The sequence below is a fragment of the Simochromis diagramma genome, unplaced genomic scaffold, assembly GCF_900408965.1.
Source record: "Simochromis diagramma unplaced genomic scaffold, fSimDia1.1 OVJJ01000351.1, whole genome shotgun sequence".
In the NCBI taxonomy this organism is placed as follows: domain Eukaryota; kingdom Metazoa; phylum Chordata; class Actinopteri; order Cichliformes; family Cichlidae; genus Simochromis; species Simochromis diagramma.
The window spans coordinates 185,339-209,275 of record NW_024387179.1 but is presented as its reverse complement, the minus strand read 5'-3'; the positions used below and the strand labels follow the sequence as shown (position 1 = coordinate 209,275).

General features: G+C 43.8%; 2 protein-coding genes across 2 annotated transcripts in view; both read left to right on the top strand.

The window, feature by feature from the left end:
* Window positions 1-23,937, top strand: part of LOC120745011 (protein NLRC3-like) — a 206,014-nt gene that overhangs the window by 29,775 nt on the left and 152,302 nt on the right. The gene's annotated exons all lie outside the window — the stretch shown is intronic.
* On the top strand, window positions 12,835-21,532 carry LOC120745024 (dynein heavy chain 5, axonemal-like). The gene is made up of 11 exons (XM_040049636.1): window positions 12,835-13,298; window positions 13,548-13,661; window positions 13,789-14,014; window positions 14,379-14,479; window positions 16,422-16,610; window positions 16,678-16,752; window positions 16,874-16,963; window positions 19,623-19,693; window positions 20,082-20,270; window positions 21,056-21,182; window positions 21,404-21,532. Exons 3-11 carry the CDS (start codon window positions 13,789-13,791, stop codon window positions 21,530-21,532), a joined length of 1,197 nt encoding a protein of 398 aa, XP_039905570.1. The 5' UTR covers window positions 12,835-13,298; window positions 13,548-13,661.

Genomic DNA, 23,937 nt, shown 5'->3' with positions numbered 1-23,937 from the left:
ATGATTTCAAGCACTTTGTCTAATAAACTTACATCTTTCATTCTTTATACAGATTGGAGGACTGTGATTTGTCAGAGATCAGCTGTGATTATCTGGCAGCAGCACTGAAGTCCAACCCCTCCCATCTGAGAGAGCTGGACCTGAGTAATGACTACTCCTGGTCTTCGACTAAGAACAACCTGCAGGATTCAGGAGTGAAGCATCTGTGTGGTTTCCTGGAGAGTCCAGGATGTAAACTTGAAACTCTGAGGTCAGTCAGCATGTTTTAGTTGTGCTGAGATGAATATGATGTGAAAGTTGTGCTGACACTAAACTGCAGACATCAGGCTGATATTATACTGATCCACACTGAGGATCTTCATGGTAAAGTCTGTTTTCTTCTTCTCTGGTTTCGTCCATTGACTGCAGCAGAACAATGTTCACATTTTTTTTAAACAATGTCTTTTTTATTAAGAGGTTTCCTTTTATACACGTAAACATCAACGTATATATTATACATATAAACAGAAAGAAAAGAGAATGATTACAGATGATCTGTACATTAGGGTTAAGTAGTACATTTAAGCTGTGAAATGAGTTCAAAAATGTATCTTTGGCTGTGAAACAAAAGAAAAAAAAGAAAAAGAAAAAAGCGAAAGAAAGAGAAAAAAGAGAATATAAACAAATGTATAAAATATCCCAAAGTAACAAAATCCCTGCAAAACAATCCCATTCATTCCCACCCAGGTCACTTCCTGTACCCGCACACTGTATTTCCACACCTGACTTAAGAGAGTTTGCTGAAAAATTCTTATAGATTTTGAAAAGCATCAAGGAAGGGTCCCCACATGTCTTGAAATTTCCCAGTGGAGTTCTGAAGTGAGTGTCTTATCTTTTCCAGTTTTAGACAGGCCATGAGGTCATATAACCACTGTTTGTGAGTGGGAGGGGCAGCGTCCCGCCACCTCAGTAGGATTGCCCTCCTGGCCAACAGGGAACAGAATGATAATGCCTGTTTTTTAGAGGCCGGTAGAAGCACCTCATTCCCACTGATGCCAAACAGAGCAAGAAGGGGGCCGGGGGCCAGCGTCACACTGAGAATCCTGGACAGGGTACGAAAAACCTCTGACCAGAACTGAGTGAGATTGGGACAAGACCAGTACATGTGGACCAGTGAGGCTTCAGCAGTTTTGCATCTGTCACAATATGGAGAGATTTCAGGGTAGATACGGGATAATCTGGATTTTGAGAAATGGGCTCTATGCACCACTTTGAACTGGATTAAACAATGGCGGGCACATAGTGATGTTGTGTTGACATGTTTGAGTATAGAGGCCCATGTTTCGTCAGAGATTGTCATGTTTTAAGTCTTCTTCCCACAGTGTCTTGAGCTTGGATGAAGAGGTATGTGTCAAATTTAACATTTTATTGTAAAGCAAGGAAATCAGCCCTCTATTGGTGGGATTGAGTTGTAGGATAGTTTCTAGTAGTGTAGGCTCTGCTGGAGGGCTTGAGCCTGAAGTCTGGGAACAAATAAAGTGCCTGACTTGCAAGTATCTGAAAAAGTGTGATGGTGGAAGAATATATTTATTAGCAAGTTGTTCAAATGATGCTAGTTTGTTGGCTATGAATAGGTCCTTGAAGCAAGTTATTCCACTTCTGTGCCACTCCGCAAACCCACCATCCTGGGTAGAAGGTTTAAAGAGATGGTTAGATGCAATGGGGCTGAGAAGGGAGAAGTCACAAAGTTTAAAATATTTCCTAAACTGGCCCCATATTTTTAATGAGTGCACCACTACAGGGTTGGGAATGAAGTTGAATGAAGAGGATGAGAGTGGAGAACAAAGTGCAGGTGGTAAGGATATACTGTTGTCACTATGCAATTCCATAGTGACCCAGTCAGGACAACCACTCCGATTATGGTAAAAATACCAAAACACCAAACATCGTATGTTAGCAGCCCAATAATAAAAACGAAAGTTGGGAAGTGCAAACCCACCCTCAATTTTAGATTTTTGAAGATGCATCTTATTAAGCCTTAGGCGTTTACCCTGCCACAGATAAGATGAGATGACAGAGTCCAGCTTATTGAAAAAAGTGTTGGGAATGAAAATGGGTGTGGCCTGGAAAAGGTATAGAAATTTGGGTAGAATGGTCATTTTAATTGAATTGATACGTCCTACCTGAGACATAGAGAGTGGTGTCCAGTGGGTAAGGGACCGCTTCACTTGGTTCAGCAATGCACTCACATTTTCTGTGAAAAAGTTTTTATGTTTTTTTGTCACTGTGATTCCCAAATATGTAATTTTTGTCCTTTCAACTCTGAAGGGCAAGCAGGTGAAGTCTAACATACTGGCTTTGCTACTTAGCGGGAAGAGCTCACTTTTATTAAGGTTCAGTTTATACCCTGAAATCTGACCAAATTGACTAAGCAGATTCAATGCAGATGGTAGTGAGGCTAAGGGCTTAGAAATAAAGAGCAGGAGATCATCTGCATAGAGCGAGAGCTTATGTTCTGTATTGTTTCTCCAAATGCCGTGTACCTCTTTGCAACTGCGGAACGCAATGGCAAGGGGTTCTATGGCCAGATCAAAAAGCAGGGGGCTGAGAGGACATCCCTGGCGTGTGCCTCTGTGAAGTTTGAAAGGTTTTGACAATTGGAGGTTAGTTCGTATTGTAGCAGATGGTTGAGAATAGAGTAATTTGATCCATGAAGTAAATTTTGCTCCAAAGCCAAATCTATCAAGGACTGCAAAGAGATAATCAAACTCAACTCGATCAAAGGCCTTTTCAGCATCAAGCGAGACCACACATTCATCAGAGTCTGTAGAGCTGGAGTAGACTATGTTAAATAGCCTCCTTATGTTAAAATATGAATGACGACCTTTAATGAAGCCTGTCTGGTCTTTCGAAAAAATTTTTGGAAGAACTATTTCTAGTCTACGGGCAAGTATCTTGGCTAATATTTTAACGTCTGTGTTCAGTAGAGAAATGGGTCTATAGGAGGCACATTCCAACGGATCTTTTCCTTTCTTTTTAATAAGTGTAATACAGGCTTCATAGAATGATCGAGGAAGAGATCCTTGTTCCTTGCAGTCTGTGAGGGTTGCACTAAGCTGCGTGGACAGTAATGAAGAGAAGTGTTTGAAAAATTCTGACGGAAAACCATCCGGACCCGGACACTTACCAGATTGCATCGAAGCTATAGCCAAGGAAACTTCTAACTGGCAGATGGGTTCATCCAGCCTTGTTTTAAGTTCTGGTGGAATTTCAGAAATGTTCACATTTCAAACAGTGATACTCAACGTATGGCCCGCGGCCCACACGCTGCCTGCCCACCTTTCCTGATTCAGAGAGAGGGGACCCTGATTAACTGTGTAGCTTCTTCCTCACAGTTCTAAGTATCAGACACAACAATGAATAATCCACAGCTGACTGTCTTTAGCAGGTCAAAGGTCACGGCACACAGCAGACAGTCAGAAATATTCTAACTCTGATCATTTATCAGTTGTGACACTGTGAGACTTGATCAGAGGTGTGATCATCACAGCAGAGGCCTTTGTGTCAAAGTCACTGAGGATCAAACAGAAACACATGAAGCAGATTTTCCTCTTCTGGCTTTTTATAGCAGATAACCTTCAAAATATTCTGCAGTCGATCAAAAACTGAAGCAAACCATGAATCAACATGTGAACATGAGCTGATGCTGCTGAAGTGAAGCAAAGTTACAGAGGTTTGATTACAGACACAGCTGAGAGTTTGTAATCTGTCATCATTTTAAAAAGTTTCCATGGAACAGCAGAAATGAGGCTTTACTGTCAGAGGCCGACAGCACTGAACACAACAGCAGACTGGTGGCTAATAAACAGTGAATGATGCAGAAACAGATGTTTGAAGCTGTTCTTGGAGTACACTGAGAGAGAGAGCTGTGCAGGCAGGAACAGCCAAAGTCAGAGAGAATTCATGAGCATATTTATCAAACGTGAAGCAGAGTTTGGATCTTCTTTTGCTGCTGCTTCACTCAGTTTTGGTTGGAGACAGATGAAACCTGCAGCTTCAGGATCTGTGAGCTGTCCACTTTCAGCCCCGACGGCGTGTCCGTGTACGTGCCGTCGAGTGAACGATCCACGCTCTGTGTTTCCATCTTTGTGTGTTTAGCTGCTCTCATTTACTGTTTTAGCTGTTTGCTGCTTGTTGAAATAGTTTGTGAGCTTTAACCTGAGATTCTGGCAAAATACATTTATATTAAACATCGATTCAGGATTGAATGAATCAACATCGTTTTATTCAAATTAAAACCATTTAAATGGGAACATGAATTTTTTACAGCCGCCTCTAATGCTGGGTAATGTCAGCTGGTCCATGTGCAGCTGGCTGTGAGGCTCAGGGAGCGTCTACAAAGTGCAACACTGAAAGAACATCATCCATAAATATTGAGTAAGAACTGGACTCTCATACAGCGAGACTCAAATGCCTTTAAACATCAGCTTATCCTGCTGATCCAAGTCCAACACTGAGTTTGTAAAAACATGTTTGTCAATCATTTTGTTTGGTTTCTGAGGAAAATGATTCAATAACTTGCTGCTAATACACAACATTTCATCATATTTCCTCATAACCCTCTTTTGTCTGACCATTTGATCCCATTTGAATTTGCAATAAAGGATCCACAGAGTTTGGTGACAATAATGACAGTAGATGTTTGTGTGAAAGTGCTGGAAGCAAATGAGTGTGTGATGTTCTTTCAGTGTTGCACTTTGTAGACGCTCCCTGAGCACTGGTCTCACAGCCAGCTGCACATAGAGACCAGTGTTGTTAGTCCAGGTCAGAAGATGACTTGTTGGAATGAAAATGAGCTTGTAGTTTGTCTGCTTTAATAATGTGACTGGAAAAAGGTGTTGGACTTCAAATATGTCCATTTCTGTCACACTTCACCTTTAAAAGTGAAGCCATGTGGTTCCTGGAAGGAAAAACACGACTTTTTCAAGTCTTTGTCCTGTTTTTATGAGAAATGTACGACTTTAATGTGAAACATTCAGAGTTTTTTCTCTTGTTGTGTTTGTTTGAAGCTGCTTCCTGTTGGCTTCAGCTGTTTGGAGTTTCCATTTTCTAAACTTCTACATTCTGAACCTTCTTCAGCTCTGAACAGATGATGAAACACTGAATGATTTCAAGCACTTTGTCTAATAAACTTACATCTTTCATTCTTTATACAGATTGATGAACTGTGATTTGTCAGAGATCAGCTGTGATTATCTGGCAGCAGCACTGAAGTCCAACCCCTCCCATCTGAGAGAGCTGGAGCTGAGCTGGAACGACAACCTGCAGGATCCAGGAGTGAAGCATCTGTGTGGTTTCCTGGAGAGTCCAGGATGTAAACTTGAAACTCTGAGGTCAGTCAGCATGTTTTAGTTGTGCTGAGATGAATATGATGTGAAAGTTGTGCTGACACTAAACTGCAGACATCAGGCTGATATTATACTGATCCACACTGAGGATCTTCATGGTAAAGTCTGTTTTCTTCTTCTCTGGTTTAGTCCATTGACTGCAGCAGAACAATGTTCACATTTCTAACCTTCAAAGAAGAAGAAAAATCCTCCACTGGAAAATTCACTGTGAAACTCTCAAACTCTTCGTTCCACCTTAAAGTCTGTCTGACACTGAAATCCAAAGCAAAATGTGCGTTTGCTTTACAGACAGCAGTCCAACACAAACATACACACATCATCCAAAACACAGTCCAACATCCAAATCTCCTCCACTGCCAGCATGAATGATGGGAAAGAGAAGGAGGAACACTCTGACATTCAGGGTTAGAATGAGTTTCATCAAGCAGACTGTGAAGATCAAAGCTGCATTAGAAAGCTTACATGAATGAATGAGTGGACAGAAGTGGACAGAGATCATCTGAAGCACTTCAAAGGCTTTAAATCAGCACATTTCTCTTTATTCTTTATCAACTCTGTTAGTTTCTCTCAGTTTTCTGTGGAATGAAGCTAACAGCAGGCTAATAAGATGCTGACCAATAGGTTTCTATTAAAGGTTGTAATTTGTATATGAAAAAGTGCTTTGGCTCAGCAGGGATCAGCTTACAGGTAGAATACAGCTGCTGGATGGGATTAGCATGTCATAGCTATCTACCAAACTGCTAACTGGGGGATTTCAGGCCATCTATGGATCATTTTTGCTAACTGTTTATTCAGCTTAGGCTCACAGGGCTGCAGCCTGTGCCCTAGCTGTCATAGGGCAAGAGGCGTGGTCCACCTGCACAGGTGAGCAGTCCATCACAGGGCCAACAGAGAGCGACAGAGAAGCACTCTCTCACATCCACACCTACAGCCAATTTAGAAGCACCAATGAACCTAAGCAGCATTTCATTGGACTGTGGGAGAACATCCAACCTCCACAGAAAGGCCCAGCTGACCAACAAGCTTCAACCTACAACCTTCTTGCTTTAAGGCACTAGTGCTAACCACTTTTCCCCATTTCAGCCCAAATCCTGCATCTTCCTGTTTCTGACTCCAGGCCAGCTCCACTAACACTTTCTCATCAGACACTGCCACCTAGTGGAGGAAGTCTTAGTTCCATTTGAAGCTTCAGATTACAGTTAGTTCCTTTACAAAGAGGTGGAGGTGGTGGGGCCACAGCACCACCATCACTGAGTGCCATAGGACACTTAACCTTTGTTTCCATATGCTGGGAACTTGCTGTTGTTCCCAGGAGGACTGGAAAATGTGTGAAAATCTCCCAGTCAGTTCCTCACAGCACACTTTGTTATATTCTGGTCTCATTCACGACAGACTCCAGAATATCTATTTCCCACCCAACGGGGTAGTAAGTTTTATTAACAAGTCATGCGACTCAGATTGGTCCTCTGCCATGTACAACAGCAACATACAGCCTAACCATCCTTACTTGTGTGACACTCTAAAACGTCCGTGCAGCAACACAATCTATTGTGGAACAAAACATCTTGCAAACAATAATTCACATTATTACATCCCTTCTCTTTCTTTTTTTTTTTGTCCTTCTTCTCACTGAAGGACCAAACAATATGAAACACTCAAAGAATACAAGAGCATTCCACTTATTCAAACATGTACATTTCTGTAAGCTGTAGTGAACATCAATATCCACAGAATACACAACTCTTCCCCTCAAACAATAAACAATAAATCCTCATTATGTAACATAGTCCTTGTACCGAAGTGGTGGAACCACTTTGCGGCCTGACCTTGTCCTGACACCCCCTGACACCTCGTCAGTCTTGATCTGCCGCTCACGAGTGTCTGAAGGAGCTGTCACTGAGCTGCTCAGTGCCCGAGTGACTGTTATGGCATTTTCTTGATCCATCACGCCTGCATGTCTCAGGTGCCTCCGATTCCTCCTCAGGACACTTCCAGAGTCCAACTGAACCTCATAGGACCTCGGGTCAACAGTCCCAATCACCACTCCCCTGCTCCAAGTGGAATGGCGGTCAAAAGGCTGAACTCTGACACTGTCCCCTAGCTTCAAAGAGTCCATGTCTCGTGCTGATCGGTCATAGCACAACAGGCTCCGTTGTAGGGCTTTGTTTAAGGGTTTTGGATCTATGCACACTCTTAAGTCCCCACTCTGCTTTTGGACCACAACCATCCCACTGATCCAGTCTGTGCTGCATTCTACTGGTGTAATGATCCCTCTGCGCTGAAGATCTTGCAGCTCCTTTTTTTAACGGCTTTATCGTTGCAATAGGGACACGCCGTTTTGGTAACTGCACTGGTTTCACAGTTTCATCCACCTCGAGCCTTAACTCTCCCTCCAAACAGCCATCTCCTGTGAAGACATCGGCATACTCTGCTTTAATCTGATCCATGTTCCACTCATTGGCTGTTGGGTGCTCTGAAGTAACGATGCTGTCCAGTTTCAAGATGTTTTCATAGTGTACTTTTATGAGTTTCATCGCTTCGCTGGCTCTCTTGCCCAGCAGTGGTACTTTACAGTCTTTGTCAACCACTTGAAACTCCAACCGATACAGTTTCTGATTTCTCGGGTTACGTAGCTTAACTTTGCATTTTCCCAACGGCTTTATCTTACTTTTGTTGTACATCATCAACACTGTCTGTGTGTCCTCCAACTGTGTGTTCGGGCTTAGCATGTGGATTGGCATTACATTACAACTGGCACCACAGTCAATCTGAAAATTTACAATCTCTTTGCCCATCAGCATGCCTGCAAAGAGTTGAGTGCCTCTCTCTTTGTCAGTGTTCTTTGTAGTTGAAGCATGTGTGTCTGCCTCTGTAACACAGAGAACGTCCTCATACTCATCACTCTCACATGCTGTCACGTTGTGTACATTCGTCCTTCTCTTCTGCTCTGAACATGCCATGCATTTAACTGCAAAGTGGTTTTCTCTGCCACACTTTTTACATTTCTTCCTGTATGCTGGACATTTTTCTTTCTTTTTTTCATGTGTTCTGCCACAAAACTTACAGTCCACTGCGTCGCCGATCCGTTTCTGGCGCGCAGCTCCACGCACAGCATGCACCTCCTCCACTGCAGCTCCCGAAATGGTTTTGCTGTTTTCCCGCGACAGCTCCGCGGCTCTGCAGTGCTGTATGCATGCATCCAGTGTCATGTTTTTCTCACGCAGCAGTCTCTTATTACTCCAAAATTGCACGTTTTTGTCAGCAGCTTTAACTCCGTCACATAGCTGTCGATTGTCTCACTGGCGCCTTGGTTTCTCGTGAAGAACCGATAACGCTCCACAGTTTCATTAACTACAGGATTGCAATGATTGTCAAACTTCTCAATAATGTCCTTAACTGTCCACCGATCTCTCGCTGTGTCGCCCATTAGCGTGTCTAGCAGCTCCCTGCCGCTCTCACCAACGAGATAACTGAACAAGCTTACTTTTTTCTGTTCGCCGTCTGAGTCCATGGTCAGCTCCACATAGAGCATAAACTCGTCCCTCCAGGTCTTCCATGTCCGTGATAGGTTACTGGAGTCCAATACCAGCTTCGGCGGCGATTTAAGGCCCTCCATGCCTCGCGGCGGTGCTAACTCGATTAGCCGCTAGTTGCTCACCGCTCCGACAGGCGTCTCTCGGGGGTTCACTCCGGCCGTGCAGCTTGCTCCGCTGCCACCATGTTATATTCTGGTCTCATTCACGACAGACTCCAGAATATCTATTTCCCACCCAACGGGGTAGTAAGTTTTATTAACAAGTCATGCGACTCAGATTGGTCCTCTGCCATGTACAACAGCAACATACAGCCTAACCATCCTTACTTGTGTGACACTCTAAAACGTCCGTGCAGCAACACAATCTATTGTGGAACAAAACATCTTGCAAACAATAATTCACATTATTACACACTTCAATCATTTCCCTCCCACAGCATCAGGACCAGGGCTTTTTCTCTCTTTGGTCCCACTAAGAGATTTCCACACAAACACCTCATCAGTGGGACTCTCAGAGCTACCAGCCCTTTGCTACAATCACAAAGCTCTTCATTGAAATCAATGATATCAAAGCTGGAATCAAATGAGTCCAAGTCTTCTGCTGATTCAGCATCACATTCATCTTTGCTCCTTGTTCTGCATCCCCACCATGGACTTCATTCCTTTCCAAGCCAGCCTTGAGTGTCCTTTATTCAGCTCATCCTCTGCTTTACTTTTACACCTGATTTTAGCTGCTTTATCTCTCTTTCAACAGGTTTCTGTGCCTTAATCTTTTTCTTCTCTCCCTCATAACAAGACAGCTTCTTCTGCCTGAGAACATGTTGGAGTGATTTACTAATCCAGGGCTGCTTATTGGGGAAAATACTTCCTGTTTGCAAAGTAATCCCCATTTTTCCCAGAAAGAAATGTCAGTAGAAATCGATGATCTAAGTGAGAACATGAGCCTTTAAAAAGTCCCAGTGGGTGCAGTCAAAGCAGTCCCTCAGTCCCAGTATAGAGTCTTTGGTCCAGACTGGAACAGCTGTGTGCCCAGTTTGAGCTCTCTTCAGTGCTGTGACCTGACAGACCCAGAGGGGCCATCACATCACATTTAGAAGCTCCCCTGATGGAGCCACAACACATGTCCAATACTTAGTCTGTCTTGTTGGACCAACTGGAAGAAATGATTCAAGGACTTAGTCACAGAACAGAGATTCAAATCTCCAAAATCCAACTGGCTGCATCAGGACATATAGTCTGAAACTCTGCACAGTTTCCTGTTTGAAGCTGCTTCCTGTTGGCTTCAGCTGTTTGGAGTTTCCATTTTCTAAACTTCTACATTCTGAACCTTCTTCAGCTCTGAACAGATGATGAAACACTGAATGATTTCAAGCACTTTGTCTAATAAACTTACATCTTTCATTCTTTATACAGATTGATCGACTGTGGTTTGTCAAAGATCAGCTGTGATTATCTGGCAGCAGCACTGAAGTCCAACCCCTCCCATCTGAGAGAGCTGGACCTGTATGGAAACAACCTGAAGGATCCAGATGTGAAGCAGCTGTCTGATCTTCAGCAGAGTCCAGACTACAGACTGGAGACTCTGGTGTAAGTAGAGTGATGGAGTGAGTGGGTGGTGCTGTCAGCAGTATTGTACTAAACACAGTCAGTATGAAACAAAGATCCAGTGTTTCCTGTAAAGCTGCAGCTTCTCAGTGAAGCTGTGAGAGGAGAACGGTGACAGGCTTCAGGATTGGACACAAACACTTCCTGTTTCTCACCTTTATGGTCACCATAGTAACGGCTGACACGCTCTGATCAAACACTGTCAACAGCCAATCAGCTCTCTGAACAAAGCAGCACGCAGACCAATGACTGCATTGATTTCCAAGTTTAAAGCAGTGAAGAACACAGTCTGTAGGTGAGGAAGAATTTAGTGAGAGCAGATGTTTGGATGGAATTCCTCCAGTTAACAGCTGGAACCGTCCATCTGGATTGTTGGGCTTGTTGTTGGGGTTCCTACAGAGCTCAGAGTGGACACACCAAGGTTCTTCTAATGAATGAAAGTCCAAACTCAAACTAGGAGGGAAAAACATTTTCAGCAACTTCAATAAAAATCCAAAAATTAGAAAAAGTGAAGCAACAATGAGTCCTAGTACAGTCCCAGCACTGACGTCCCTGCTGCTCTTTATACTGGATGTGCTGCATCACTGACTGACAGCTGATGAAGAGTCTCTGGAAACACTCGTTTATCTCCTCTGCTCTTCCTCCTTCTCTCTGCAGGTGGAGGATATGATGGTAAACAGGACGGTGTGTGTGCTGAGAGAGGAGCAGCTGTGTCCTGATGATCCAGAGAGGTTGAAGCAGCAGCAGCTTGTGTGTAGAGACGCTCTGACTGGGCCATGTTACTGGGAGGTGGAGAGGAGAGCTTCATCCAGCAGTGACTGACAGAGGAATGAAGTGCAGATGACTGTCAGTGCTGCAGAGTGAACTGCTCTGAGAACAGCTCCACTGTCAGACACAATGTAGAGTCCAGCATCAGCCCTGTGTGTCCCTCTGGATCTGACAGAGGATCATCAGTGTATCTGGACTGCTCTGCTGCTGCTCTGTCCTTCTACAGTCTCTGCACAGTCTCTGTCTCACTCTGGAAAGATTTTACAACTTGTTGTAATTACAGAACATTAATATAATATTCAAACATGTGATCTTCTCTTTATTTCTGAATCTTTACCAAATAAAGAAAAACCAAACTAACAAACAGAAGCTGTCGTGTCCTTTTTCACCACATCTGTGAATCTTTTCTGTGTTTTTCCTCTTTTCCTCCTTCCTGCAGCTCCATCTTCATCATTCTGTGTCCAGTATATGTGAACACGTCCAAAGCATCTGAGCCTCATGTTACCCGTTTGTGTGAGTTACGCCTGTCGTTGTGTTGTGGTGTATAAATAAGGGGCAGGAGACAGCGCTGGATCTCTGAGTTCTTTACTCTCAATTTCTGCAACATCTGCAATATCTAGAAATGCAAACCTGTGAGCTGTGTGTGTTGTGCGTCTGCTCGGCCACCTCTCCTCCGGCCATGCTGGAAGCAGCTGTGCGTTTGACAGTTTTATCGACTCGACAATAATCGAACAAATTAAATGTTCAAAAATATCAACTTAAGCACTTCAAAGTCAACAAAAAGCTTAAAACAATGAAATAATATTTCACTGAAAAAACAACAGCTCATAAGAACGATACACAAAATAATACAGAAACAAACAAATAAAAGTTATTAACCAGGATCCATGTTTTTGTCACAAACACTGAATCAGCTGATTCACTCTTTATGTTTCTGAGTTTGTTTTGTGATTATAGTTCTGGTTTCTGTTTCTGTGTCTTCACTGTGTCCCACGTCTCCTTACTTTGGACTCTGTGTTATATTTCCTGTTTTACTTTGACAGTCCTGTGTTACTGTTTCCTGTCTCGTGTGTGTAATTGGTCCCAGCTGTGTTTCCCTCCTGCCTCCCGTTCCCTGATTACTAAACTGCGTCCACGCCGCCGGCGCTCCTCTCCACAGCTGGATTCCAGGATTTCAGAGCATCCAGCTGTGGTGAGTGATGGAGACACTTTCTCTGCTCCCTCAGTAATCAGGACAGTTTATTGAACATCAGAGGACATAAAGGACTGTTTTTCACCTGCCCGTTCTGAACCTGGACATTAAAGACTGCTGGCTTCAAGGACATTAATCCCAGTGTCAGCCAGCCAATAACAGCCTGTGTTTTTCAGCTCTTTAGGAGTCAGAAATGAGAAAGACACAGACTGCTAACCGCTCCCTGCAGGAAATAAGCTCCGCCTCTTCCTTTCCTGTATATGAGTGATTTGATTCTGACATGAGACACAATGAGTTTCCTGTTTATTGTGACTTAAAGTGAGCAGCAAAGACACTAAACTGTGTGTTTCCAGCTGAAGCTGCTTTTTGTGTTGCTCCCACAATCCTGTCTGAAACAGTCAGTGAGGAAAACTCAGTTTATGCTTCCAAGCTCATTGTGAGAGGGCACATTGTGTTCCTGCAAGTGCTGATTTTGTCTGCATCCCTGAGTTTAGTGAGCTGCCTCCAAGGACTTGTGAAGCCCAGTGTGTTAAGGCTGCATCTCCCAGATGTTTCCACCTTTCCAGCAGAGACGATAAATGTTCCCACAAAGGCTCAAAGACTGTTTGATTTTCTGAGTGTTGACCTCAAGAGATTGCTCAGTGAGCACCTGAGTGTTTCTGGGACATCGGACACTAACTGGAACTTCAAGTCTGGTTCTGAAGCTGCACATGCAAAGACTGTTTCTGGCTGTAGAGACCTGGCTGTTCCAGGGATTGTAACCTCCCCAGAGGCTGAGCTGCTGACCTCAGCTGACTCTGGAGCCTTGAAGGTAACTAAGTTTGCACCGCTCGGGTGAGCCATCTCAGCTGCAACAGCCTCCACAGAGAGCTCACGCAAGCTTACCCAGCCTGCTGAGGATTTTATGCTGCTGCAGCCCAAAATGGGCTAAAATCGCCCCTGTTAACAAATAACATCCCAACAGTAACTTTTATGCTTATTGTAGCTGTTAGCTAAAAACACTAATTTAGCCTAGTTTGCCCTGAATTCAGCTTTGACAAACGTGATCGACTGTTTCCAGTCTGCCCAACAAGGACGTGGTGCTGAATGCATCCAGACCCCTGCTGACTGTCTTTGCAGCTTCGGTCAAAGGTACAGTGTCCACTGTGACCCTGAGAGCAGGACACAGCCAGAGGTGAGTCAGCAGTTACAAACTAAATGCTGCTGACATGAATCAAACTGCTGGATAACCCACTGCTCATGAAAATGGCACCTTTCTGTTGCTTTTTGAGATTACTGAGAATATTTGAATTGTGACTCAGATGGCAGATCCAGGCTCTCAGCCTCCAGCTGAAACTTCCAGTCCTCCCCCAGCCAGAAGCTCTGATGCTGGGCTGAGAGACTTTGATCCTTCCCTGGATCCAGAAATCCAGGAGGGAGAAGGAGAACAGGACCTCCTTCCTGATCTGGAGAGGCCTGAGGGAAAGAAAGATGGAGCAGACAGAGCTTTGAACAAATCCAAACCTCCTGAGCTTCACCTCCACAAAGGTGCAGACACTGATGCACAGATTCACATGTGACACCTGCAGCGTCCAGCTTGTGCCGCTGACATTATCTCCACTCTGATACAAGCCTCATTCACTCGCTCACACACGTTCATACAATCACCTTTTCCTCACAGTCACACACATGAATGTAATGAGGGGAACTCGGGGTTCACTGTCATTCCTCAGGATCCTTTGATATGCAGACTGGAGGCTCTGTGGATGAAACACCGACTGTCTGAAGCACTCTGAAGTCTTCATGATGGACTTCATCCTGATTAACACTACAATACTTGTTAGAGGCCTTTTATATGTAATAATATTCTTTTCCATTAAAGCTCTGAACATTCTCACTCTTTCTTGACCAGGTGTGACAGGTGAAGGACACCGGCGAATAGGAGGACAGAAGCTGAGAGCCATTAGTCACATGACTTCAGCTGCTGCTGCCTCACCAACCACTGGCCCCTCGGTGAGTCTAGAGTTACAGCAGTGACCACAGGAAGTGCACACGTGTGATCTAAAGCTACATGTGGGCCTGTGACCATCAGTCTTCTCACTGTGGTAGACGGGTTTGTGAGTCCCTGTGATGCTGGGAGTGTCCAGGACAGTCGCTCCTGATCGGGTCTCTCATGGAAAGCTGGTCCCAGGAATTCCTGGAAAATTCCTCCACAAAAGAGAACTGGGAACATAAGTGCAGAGTGACAGAGGTGCTCAGCAGCCCTGCTGTTATATGGGAATAGAACCAGAATAGTCGGCAACCACTTGAGTTAAGTTAGCCAAAGAGATGCGACTCAGACTGACTTCATCATGTTGGCAACGTGTCTGCATTGATAAATTCCAGTTATTGACAAATCAGAGAATAATTCCAGTCGTTCAGAGACAGATTGTGATTGTTTGGAGGATGTAATCGTTTCCCTTCAGGGAGCGTGTTGGACGCTCAGTGTCCGGGTGATTAGCTGGCTGATGCAACTACTTAGAATCAGTTTGTGAATATGAAGAAAATCAGTGCAGTCACTGGACAAACTCTGATTCTTCCTAGTTTCACTCTTGTTTCAGTCCAGTGTGACTGAGGTGGTAAAAAATGATCTGACTTTTAGCCACACAGCTGTCTGCTAGAGAAAAAGCCTTTGTGCACAACTTTCTTAAAGGCAAACGGCACCATGTTCACTGCAGCTGCAGCAAACGCAGCAAAGAGTGAAAGTTGGACTGAGAATGTTGTGACTGTTTCATGAGAAAGAGCAGGAAAACAACCATCACACACCCAGACACAGTGCTGGGATTAGAATTAGACTTTAGAGCCAAATGTAGGACAAAAGCTTTAATATGAAAGAGGAAAACCCAACAACAGCCAGAGCATGAAGCTCAAAACTACACCAATCACCAAGAAAGCTGACAGGCCTGTGACACGTCAGAGACGCCGTTCAAATCATAAAGAAGTTGGTTTATTGACAAAATGTAAAAAACCAAAAGAATCAAGTCAACCTTCAGTTTAGAGCGAGTAGACCAATCAGGCACAGCAGCAGCTCTAGAATAAGCAACAATTTGATGTCTTACAAACAACCTTTCATATACACACATACATATGGCTCATATGCTGTTTAAAAAGGGCTCAAAGACCCAACAGATTACACAAAGTATAAAAATACTTTCATTCAGACAACAGTCAGCTGTGCACGAGACAGAGAGCCGACTACAGTTAGTAACATGGACTCACTTTGTTTCAGACACGACACAAAGTAACACAAAGCCACAAAGAGCAGAAACATCAAAGAGGAGGCAGAGCAGCAGCAACTCTCCATGAGCTGTGAGGCTAACAGCCACCCACACTTCCTGTGATGCATAATGACAACAACATTAACCTGAAGGATGATAACAACAGAAAGAAGTCTAAGCTAACGTTACACAGCGCTCACACAGCGCTGACTGTACAGGCCTCACACAGCTACGACCTGCATCCACAACACCTGATTCTACTGAACACAAACAAGTTAATGATATATGAGCGATCCAGGGAAGGCTTCCAGGAAGGTGAGGATCCAAAGACAGCTCTACAACAGCATCAGTCAGCAACAATGTTACTAATCACTGACTCTTTCATCCTTTTATACTCAATCAAAAAGTGCTGTGTTCACATTTGTTTCTGCTGAAATCCAGAGACTGAAAATGCGTCTTTTTAATGTTTGAATAAACTGACTGAACTTGTCACGAGTCCAACCGTGAGGAACACTTCCCCCCATGACACATCACAGGACAACGTCTCAGTGGAGGGGGGACAGTAGCTCAGTTTAGGCAGTCACACTCAGAATCGATGCCTCCAGTCAGGGTCAAACGTGGTCCTCAGAAACCTGCAGATGTTTGGGCCAAGCTCTCACTGGTCTCTGCGTCTGTAGACTGAGCTGATGTTTCTCCAGGTGTCTGGTAAAAGGACGATGCTGCTGTCCAATGAGGCGAGGAGAGAAGTAGCCAAACAGGCGAGAGCCGTGAAGGAGGAACGGCGGGCAGCTCTGGATGCCCGACATAAATACCTGATGAGCAGGCTGGCAGACGCCGGCAGCCTGGAGGAGGCGGCGGTGGAAGACGCCATCGTCTCTGATGACAGAGTAAGTTCAGAGACGTGATCCTTCCTCAGAGTTGAACCTTTGAGTCATTAATGTCTGATTCTTCCAGTTCAGTCTGATCCATGAATTCTTTGCTGCAAACGGATCCAAGAAGCTGATTTTCTTCTATCAGGATGTCAAACAGGTAACTTTGATCCCATTTCAATGACTGACACATGAAGGTCTAACCGCTCTTCATAATCTGCTGTCCTGTTTGTTGCAGCGTACTTTGTTTTCATAGCTTTTAATATCTGCCTTTCTCCCAGAGTCTGTCCTCCCGTCAGTCTTCCTTTGTGGACGCATCAAACTCAGCTGTGGCTCAGAGGAAACTCTTCCTCACTACGGGGAACTCTGAGGTTGGCTTCAGTTTTTTATGTTTAGTTCATGTGAGAATCACAGAAAAATGCTGATATGAGTGGAAGCTTCTGCTGGGAAATTGGCAAAGAGCAGATTATTGAACAGCGAGGCAGACAGTTCATTTCAGTGATGCCAGTTTATTAGAAACGAGGACTGTGGGGCTGCTGGAAGTCAGGACGGCCGTTCTCTGGATAAACCTGACAGCTGAGGTGGAGACGGCTTCTTCCAAGCAAATGTCCTGAACACACCTGAGCTGAGGGTTACACAGAAACGTGTCTTAAAGCACGAGCCTGGATCAGACTCGAGGACTCAGAGCTCAGGTGTGTGACGTCACATTGATCCACCTCTCGGGGTTTTTGTATTCTGATGTATCTGATTTCTCTTTGAGCTCCAAACAATCCCGAGCCTACGATTCATCATCGTCCTGTTCAGAGATGATGAGCCTGAGCGTGTTTGTGTTTCCATGGATCAAACTGTGCTGCTTTGTTTGGTTAACGAGGTGATTAAAGTCTCTGAGCAAACACTGGATGACTGACAGCTGCAGGCTGAACATCAGGAGGTCAAGAGGCCGAAGTCCGAGGAGCTCAAAGCTCCACAAACACTTATTCACAGAAAAAAGGACTACAAACATGGAGGAGCAGCAATCAGAACATGAGCTAAAGGCTACATGCTAATAACATTTCCCCTGGATGTGGTTTTAACAGGATCATGAATGATGAAGTATTTAAAGTCAGTTCCAGCCTGAGTCGGTGCCGTGTTGGCAGCTCTGATATGCAGAAACGTTCAAACATGGGACAGGAATAAAAACACTCCTGTGACGTCAGAGTTTATGACTGATGACAAACTGTTGCTTGTTTTTAGAAACTTTGTTGATGCTTAAAATCAGGAAATAAAAGCTGAATAGATCCACTTCAAACAGGAGAAGCTTTCCAGTTTGCATCAGCTGGGAAACTCGCTCATATCCAGTGTTGGGCCAGTTACTTTCAAATAGTCATTCAAAATTAATTAAGTAATTCATTATAGTCACTAATTACTTCTTCAAAAAAGTAACTTAGTAACTGAGTGACAAGGTTCTAGATGTAATTAATTACTAGGAAAAGTAACTATTGTGTTACTTTAAAAATACCCTCTGGGCTCCAGGGTATAATCGGCCATTGTGAACTCCTTTTGTCAGGGTCCTGGGTCGCAGCGTTTTGTGTTTCCTTTTGGTTTCATCTTGTGTTTGGTGTTTATTCTGATTTTGTTTTAGTTCTTAGGGTTTGGTTCTTATGTTTAGTGCTTCCGTGTTTTATCAGCCCTGCCTGTGTCTGTCCTCTGTGCTCTGTTCCTGTCCTTGTGTTGTCAAACAGTCTGTGTGTTTCCTGTTTTACTTTGAAGGTTTGTGTCTTGTCTTGTGGTTCAGCTGTGCTCCCCTCCTGTGTGTCATCCCCTCATTACCTGGTGTGTATTTATAGTGTGTGTCTGCCTGTGTTGCTTGTGGCGCCGTCTGCATCTTGGGTCCTCGTTCATTCCACCACACGACTGCTGCCCCAGCCGTGACAACTTTTGATGTTTCCTCTACATTTACCTTTAAAAATTATTTACTTTGTCTTGTTTGGTCTCATTCTTTTCAGCACAACCTCACGTGTCTGAATCTGCAGTTGTGTTTTCATTTTGACAAACTGTATTAACACAATTGATGTAAAATCAGACAGAAAATAAAAAAGTTATATTTTTTACTGTAACAACCACAAACATGTTTAATGAATCATTTTCATAACTTTAAATGTAAATATAAACTTGGAAATTATACACACAAGTTTTGCAAACAACAAAGTTATTTGCAGCCATTTACCTTTTACCCTTTTTTTTAATAACCATTAAACTATTTCCAGAACAATCAGCTGTTCTGCATTCAATAAGACGCCACACAAATTATTTGTGCGACTCCAAAATAATAATTAGTGTCCAGTATAAAGGAGAAGATCACAGCCTGATACCTGCAGGTCTGACAGCAGCTCATAAGCAGAGAGTCTCGCTGCTGTCCTTAGACAGTAAACATGAAACTATTGAGGAACAAACAGGCGTATATATTGTTTATCATGACTCTGGTTTTACTGGCCTATCAACACAGTTTATAAACTGGTATATGTCACCTTGTTGCTTTGTCTGTAAGTGGTCATGTGATTGACCACGACTCCTTTATTCTTCCTCAGTCAAACAGCAGCACTCCTGCGATTCTTTTGCCCCCTGAGCTCCAGCTGTTGTGCCAAAAAGTGATGGTCTGTCTGCGGGAGCGCACAGCTGCTTAAAGCTGCAGCGCCCAGATTACTTACAGCTACTTCCTGCAGCTGATATAAGCTGCTGTAAGCTGAACACAGCTTCAACCGTCTGTTTGTTGAAAAATAGTAACGGACCGCCCCACATTTTCTTGTTAGTAATTGTAACGGCGTTGTAACGATAGGAATAGTAATTAGATTACTCTTTACTGAAAAAAGTAGCGCCAGTTACTCCCATCACTGGTAACCAGCAGCCTGCAGAGCTCTCCAACCACCCCGTCTTTAAAGCCCATGAAAGGTTTTGCTTTGCACGGTGAACTTTGGTGACAGAGTGCAGAGGAAGTGCTCTGTCTGCGTCACGTTAAAGGAACCTGAACTCCATCATGTTCTGTATTTCCAGCCTTTACTGGGGAAACGTCTGTTCTTCCTGAGAACCACTGAGAAGGCCATAACCTTGAAGGACATGTCCTGGTCAAACATGACTCCAAGGTTCCTCTCAGCGTTACTGGAGGCCACACCTTGGGCTCATCTGTACCTGCTGGTTTCTCTTTGTGGGCTTTGACTGTAGAGCAGCTGTTACATAATGATCCATGAAAAGTCTTATTTGTGTGCAGTGCTCCTCCTGATGCTTTTGGCTGTGAATAAGGTAAAAAGTGAAACAGGAAACACATTAACCTTTGTTGTTATTGCTGACCTTTGACCCTGTGCCCAGTCGTGGGGCTCTGTGCAGGACGGCGCCTCGTGTCCACACGTCCGGTCCTTCCTGTCCTCGGAAGCTTCTGTGGAAGCTGAAGGAAGCATCTGACCTGAGACGATGGCTTCTTTGAAATAATGAGTCCGTGTTCACGTGTGTTTAGAGGAACTCGTGTGTTTCGCTCTCAGCCAATAACAGTGAGCTGGTGGAGCGTCTGGAGGAGGTGTCGACCCTGTGGACCAATCAAATCAAGCAGGTGCTGACGGAGCGCGAGCAGATGAGGAAAGAGGCCGACGACGTCGGGCCGTCGGTCGAGCTGGAGCACTGGAAGAGCCGCACGGTGACCTTCAACAGGTAGACGCGTCCTCTCAGCTGGATCTCCTGCAGCGTCAGCATTTACAGGTTTCACTTTAAACTCAGTTTATCAAACATGATCTGACGTCTGTGGACAGAAGCTCCTCAGACCTGCAACAGTTTAGTCTCCACTCTGAGACTTCAGGACAAAACCACTTTTACACAATATAACTTTCTGTTCTTTCTCTTTCTGCTCTTTGAAGTTGAAACGTTCCAAAATATTCATGTGTTTGTTTGTATAATAGTTTTTAACCCTTTCATGCATGAATTATGACGACATCAATCAGGATTTATTCTTTAGTATTTTTATTCATCTTTAGGGATGAAAAAAGATTTTTGAACTTCATTTTTTTAAACATGTATTTTTCCATCTTGGTTTGAAGAAATGTTTTGTGCACTTACACTGGCTGACCAGTAGGTGGCAGGTATGGCGCGACACATCAGAGTCCAATGTAGAGTTTATGTGCAAGTACAACATCAGCACTGACACGAATACAAGCAAACAGCGTTTGAATAGCTGTAACTGTGTGTGTGTGTGTGTGTGTGTGTGTGTGGTGTGTGTGTGTGTGTGTGTGTGTGTGTGTGTGTGTCAGGCTGCTGCAGTGAGTCTCTGACTGCTGTAATCTGAATGCGGCGTATCAGCGAAGCTTCCACAGTGTCAGAGACAAACTGAGAGGAAACCTGAGAACAGACAGTTTGACTTCAGGTGATCAGTAACTGACTCTGAGTCAGAGCGTGTCAGCAGCGTCACGCTAACCTTTACACACGTGTGTGCGTGTTTTCAGGGAGAACTACATCTTCGGGAAGTTTGACTCTTTCTGCCGCCGTCTGGAGAAGATGGCCGACATGGCGTCCACGCTGGAGAGCCTGGCTGCTCTGCAGAGCATGAAGGTGGATGATTGTCAGAAACAAGTGACTCCATCAGATATTCATCAATGCACAATAATAATTATAATAAGACATTTATAATATAAAAATGGTCGAATTAAAGTCGATGCAAAGCTCCAGTGATGAATGGACATTTGTAATGATTTTGTATAAATGTATTTCCTCCTTTTATTATTTATTAATCGTGTCAAAAGTCTATTTTCCAGAAATGAGACGGATTCAAACTGAGCTCAGGTGTGTTTCAGGTGGAGGGCGTGGAGAAGATCTGTGTTCGCTACCAGACCATCGTCTCCACGACTGAGTCCAAGACCTGTGACGTCCTGGATCAGCGCAAACTGGAGGAGATTTCAAGGGGAAACAATAGAATCAGATAAACAGAATAACATACGAGACAAAATAGAAAAATACTGTATCTGTCATTTAGCCTGTATGACAATAATCATTTAATGATACTTTGAATCTCAGTGTTCACGTGAATCCTAGTTCGGTCTTCACAGTATTGGCCAACAATAACAATGATTGATTGGATCATTACTCACATTTCTTTTTTAAAATCAGCTGAGAAAAGATCTCATTTCAGTTTTTCATCAGAGGTGAAGGTCACCGACTGCCAGACAGTCACAGGACTTACAAAGATGCAGAAGACTTGATTTTCAGTCTCATGTGCATCCCTGTGCTCTGCTGCCAAAACTGAATCTTGATTTATTTGTAAATTCTGAAATGATTCTGATCATTCTCCACTTTTATTATTATGGTCTGTGTGTCAGATTGGGCCTGAATATTCTTCCAGATATGCTTCCTGACAGAAATCTGCTTCTTTTCTTAATCCTGTGTTTGTGGAGCAGCTTTGTGCTTTCAGTGTCTGTAAAAGTGTGTTAAGAAAACAAAACAGGCTCCACAGTGTGTTTGTGCTTTGGTGTTTTAATGGTTTCTTCTTCTTTGTAATAATAGAAAAGCTGGTGCTCAGAGGAAGAGGGCGGCTTTACTTGGTGTCAGTGACAGAAATGAAAAGAAGCTGAAATGAGTGAGAAGGACGATGAAGGAAACATCTGTGCTGCGTCTGCTCTGTAAGGAGAATCTCTGTGTTTCTTTGACTTCTTGCACTTTGACTGTCGGCTCTCCTGATAACTGATGATGGAGGAGAAGACATGAAAACAAAACAGCTGAATAGAAACTACTGACTCTGCAGGACCCGTTGTCCTCAGTCACCATGTTGACCTCAAAAGGTCTCAATCACAAATGTGGTGTTACAGATGTCACCAATTACAAGCCAAATGTTGTGTATTACAAATGTGTTATTATCATGTAGTTGTAAGTTTGTATGCTGTCTCATCATCACATCCTAAAATAAGAGCTCTTTAACACCTCAGCAGAGATCAGGTGCTGTTGTTCTTTTGAACACTTCACCTTTTAAAACACTGAAAATGATAAGAAATGAGAGGCAGAGTGAAGAGAAGGGGCTCGACACACATCCTTGGGGAGCCTGTGTTCAGTGTTCTTGTGCTGGAGGTGTTGCTGCCGACCTGTCTGCTGTCTTCCTCTCAGGACATCCAGCAGCCAGTGACACAGCGAGGTGCTGATGCCCAGCAGATCCAGTTTGTGAATGAGTTGCTGGGGAAAGATGGTGTTGAACGCTGAAGTCTGTGAACATCATTCTAACGTATGAGTGTCCAGATGTGTGAGGGCTGAATAAGAGGGCAGTTGAAATCACATCATCGGTCGAGCGGTTTGAGCGGTATGTGACTGACATGGATCCAGGTTGGAGGGAAGTTTTGATTTGATGCATGACTAACTGTTCAAAGCTCTTCATAATGATGGAGGTGAGTGGGACCGGACAGTCGTCCTTCATGCAGGAGGGACACGACTACTTCAGCACAGGAATGATGGTGGAGAGTTTGAGGCTCGTGAGAACAACAGCCTGACTCAGTGAAGGATTAAAGATGTCTGTGAAGTATGATTGGACTACAAATGTTCCAACCAACGTTCATCAGTCCTATAAATGAGATGGTGATATTCACACAGGTCACTTTTTGATGGGCGGAGCAATGTGATCACGCACTGACTGATTTTACACGTTTGGTTTTTAAATGCTTTTCTTGTTTGTTTCACTACTAATATAGCTACTTTTGGATTCTTTCTGTATTTATTTATGTGAGATGTTCTTTTTTTATTTTGTGTTTGTTATTTGGTCGAGTGTGTGAGACAGATAAAGACTGGAACGGCCTGTAAACACAGTTATAGTGGAAAAAAGAAAGCCAGTTTCTCTGTTTCCCTCCCACTGTGGTGTTTTTGTTCTAAATTTGAATCAAATGTTTTGGGTTTTTCTGAACACAGACTGCTGCCTGTGCACTTGTGCCTTAATTAAAAAACAAATATTTGATGGAAGTTGAGTCTCTGAAGGCACACAGGTGTTTGTGCCAAGCAGGAGCTCTCTTTAAAGCACTTGTTGGTAAAAATGAATCCATTCAGTGTGACTGGACCTTCATGTTCTCTACCTGATCTCCCCTGATGGCTTTTTTTACCCATGTTACACTACAGTGCTATTGATCCGTATCATCCCCTCCCTGCTCAGCATGACCTCCATGACTGTTGGTAATAAAATGTGCACACGGGAGCATCATCATCATCACAGTGGAGCTTCATCACAGCTTAATCTGTAGGAGTTGTGCGGGACTGTGGGTGTTCAGAGGATGTGAAATGGCACTGCCTCTATAATCTGAGCTTTGTCTTGGACTAGAAGAGCTAATCTGCCTATGGGGCCTCTTAAGCAACCAACAGT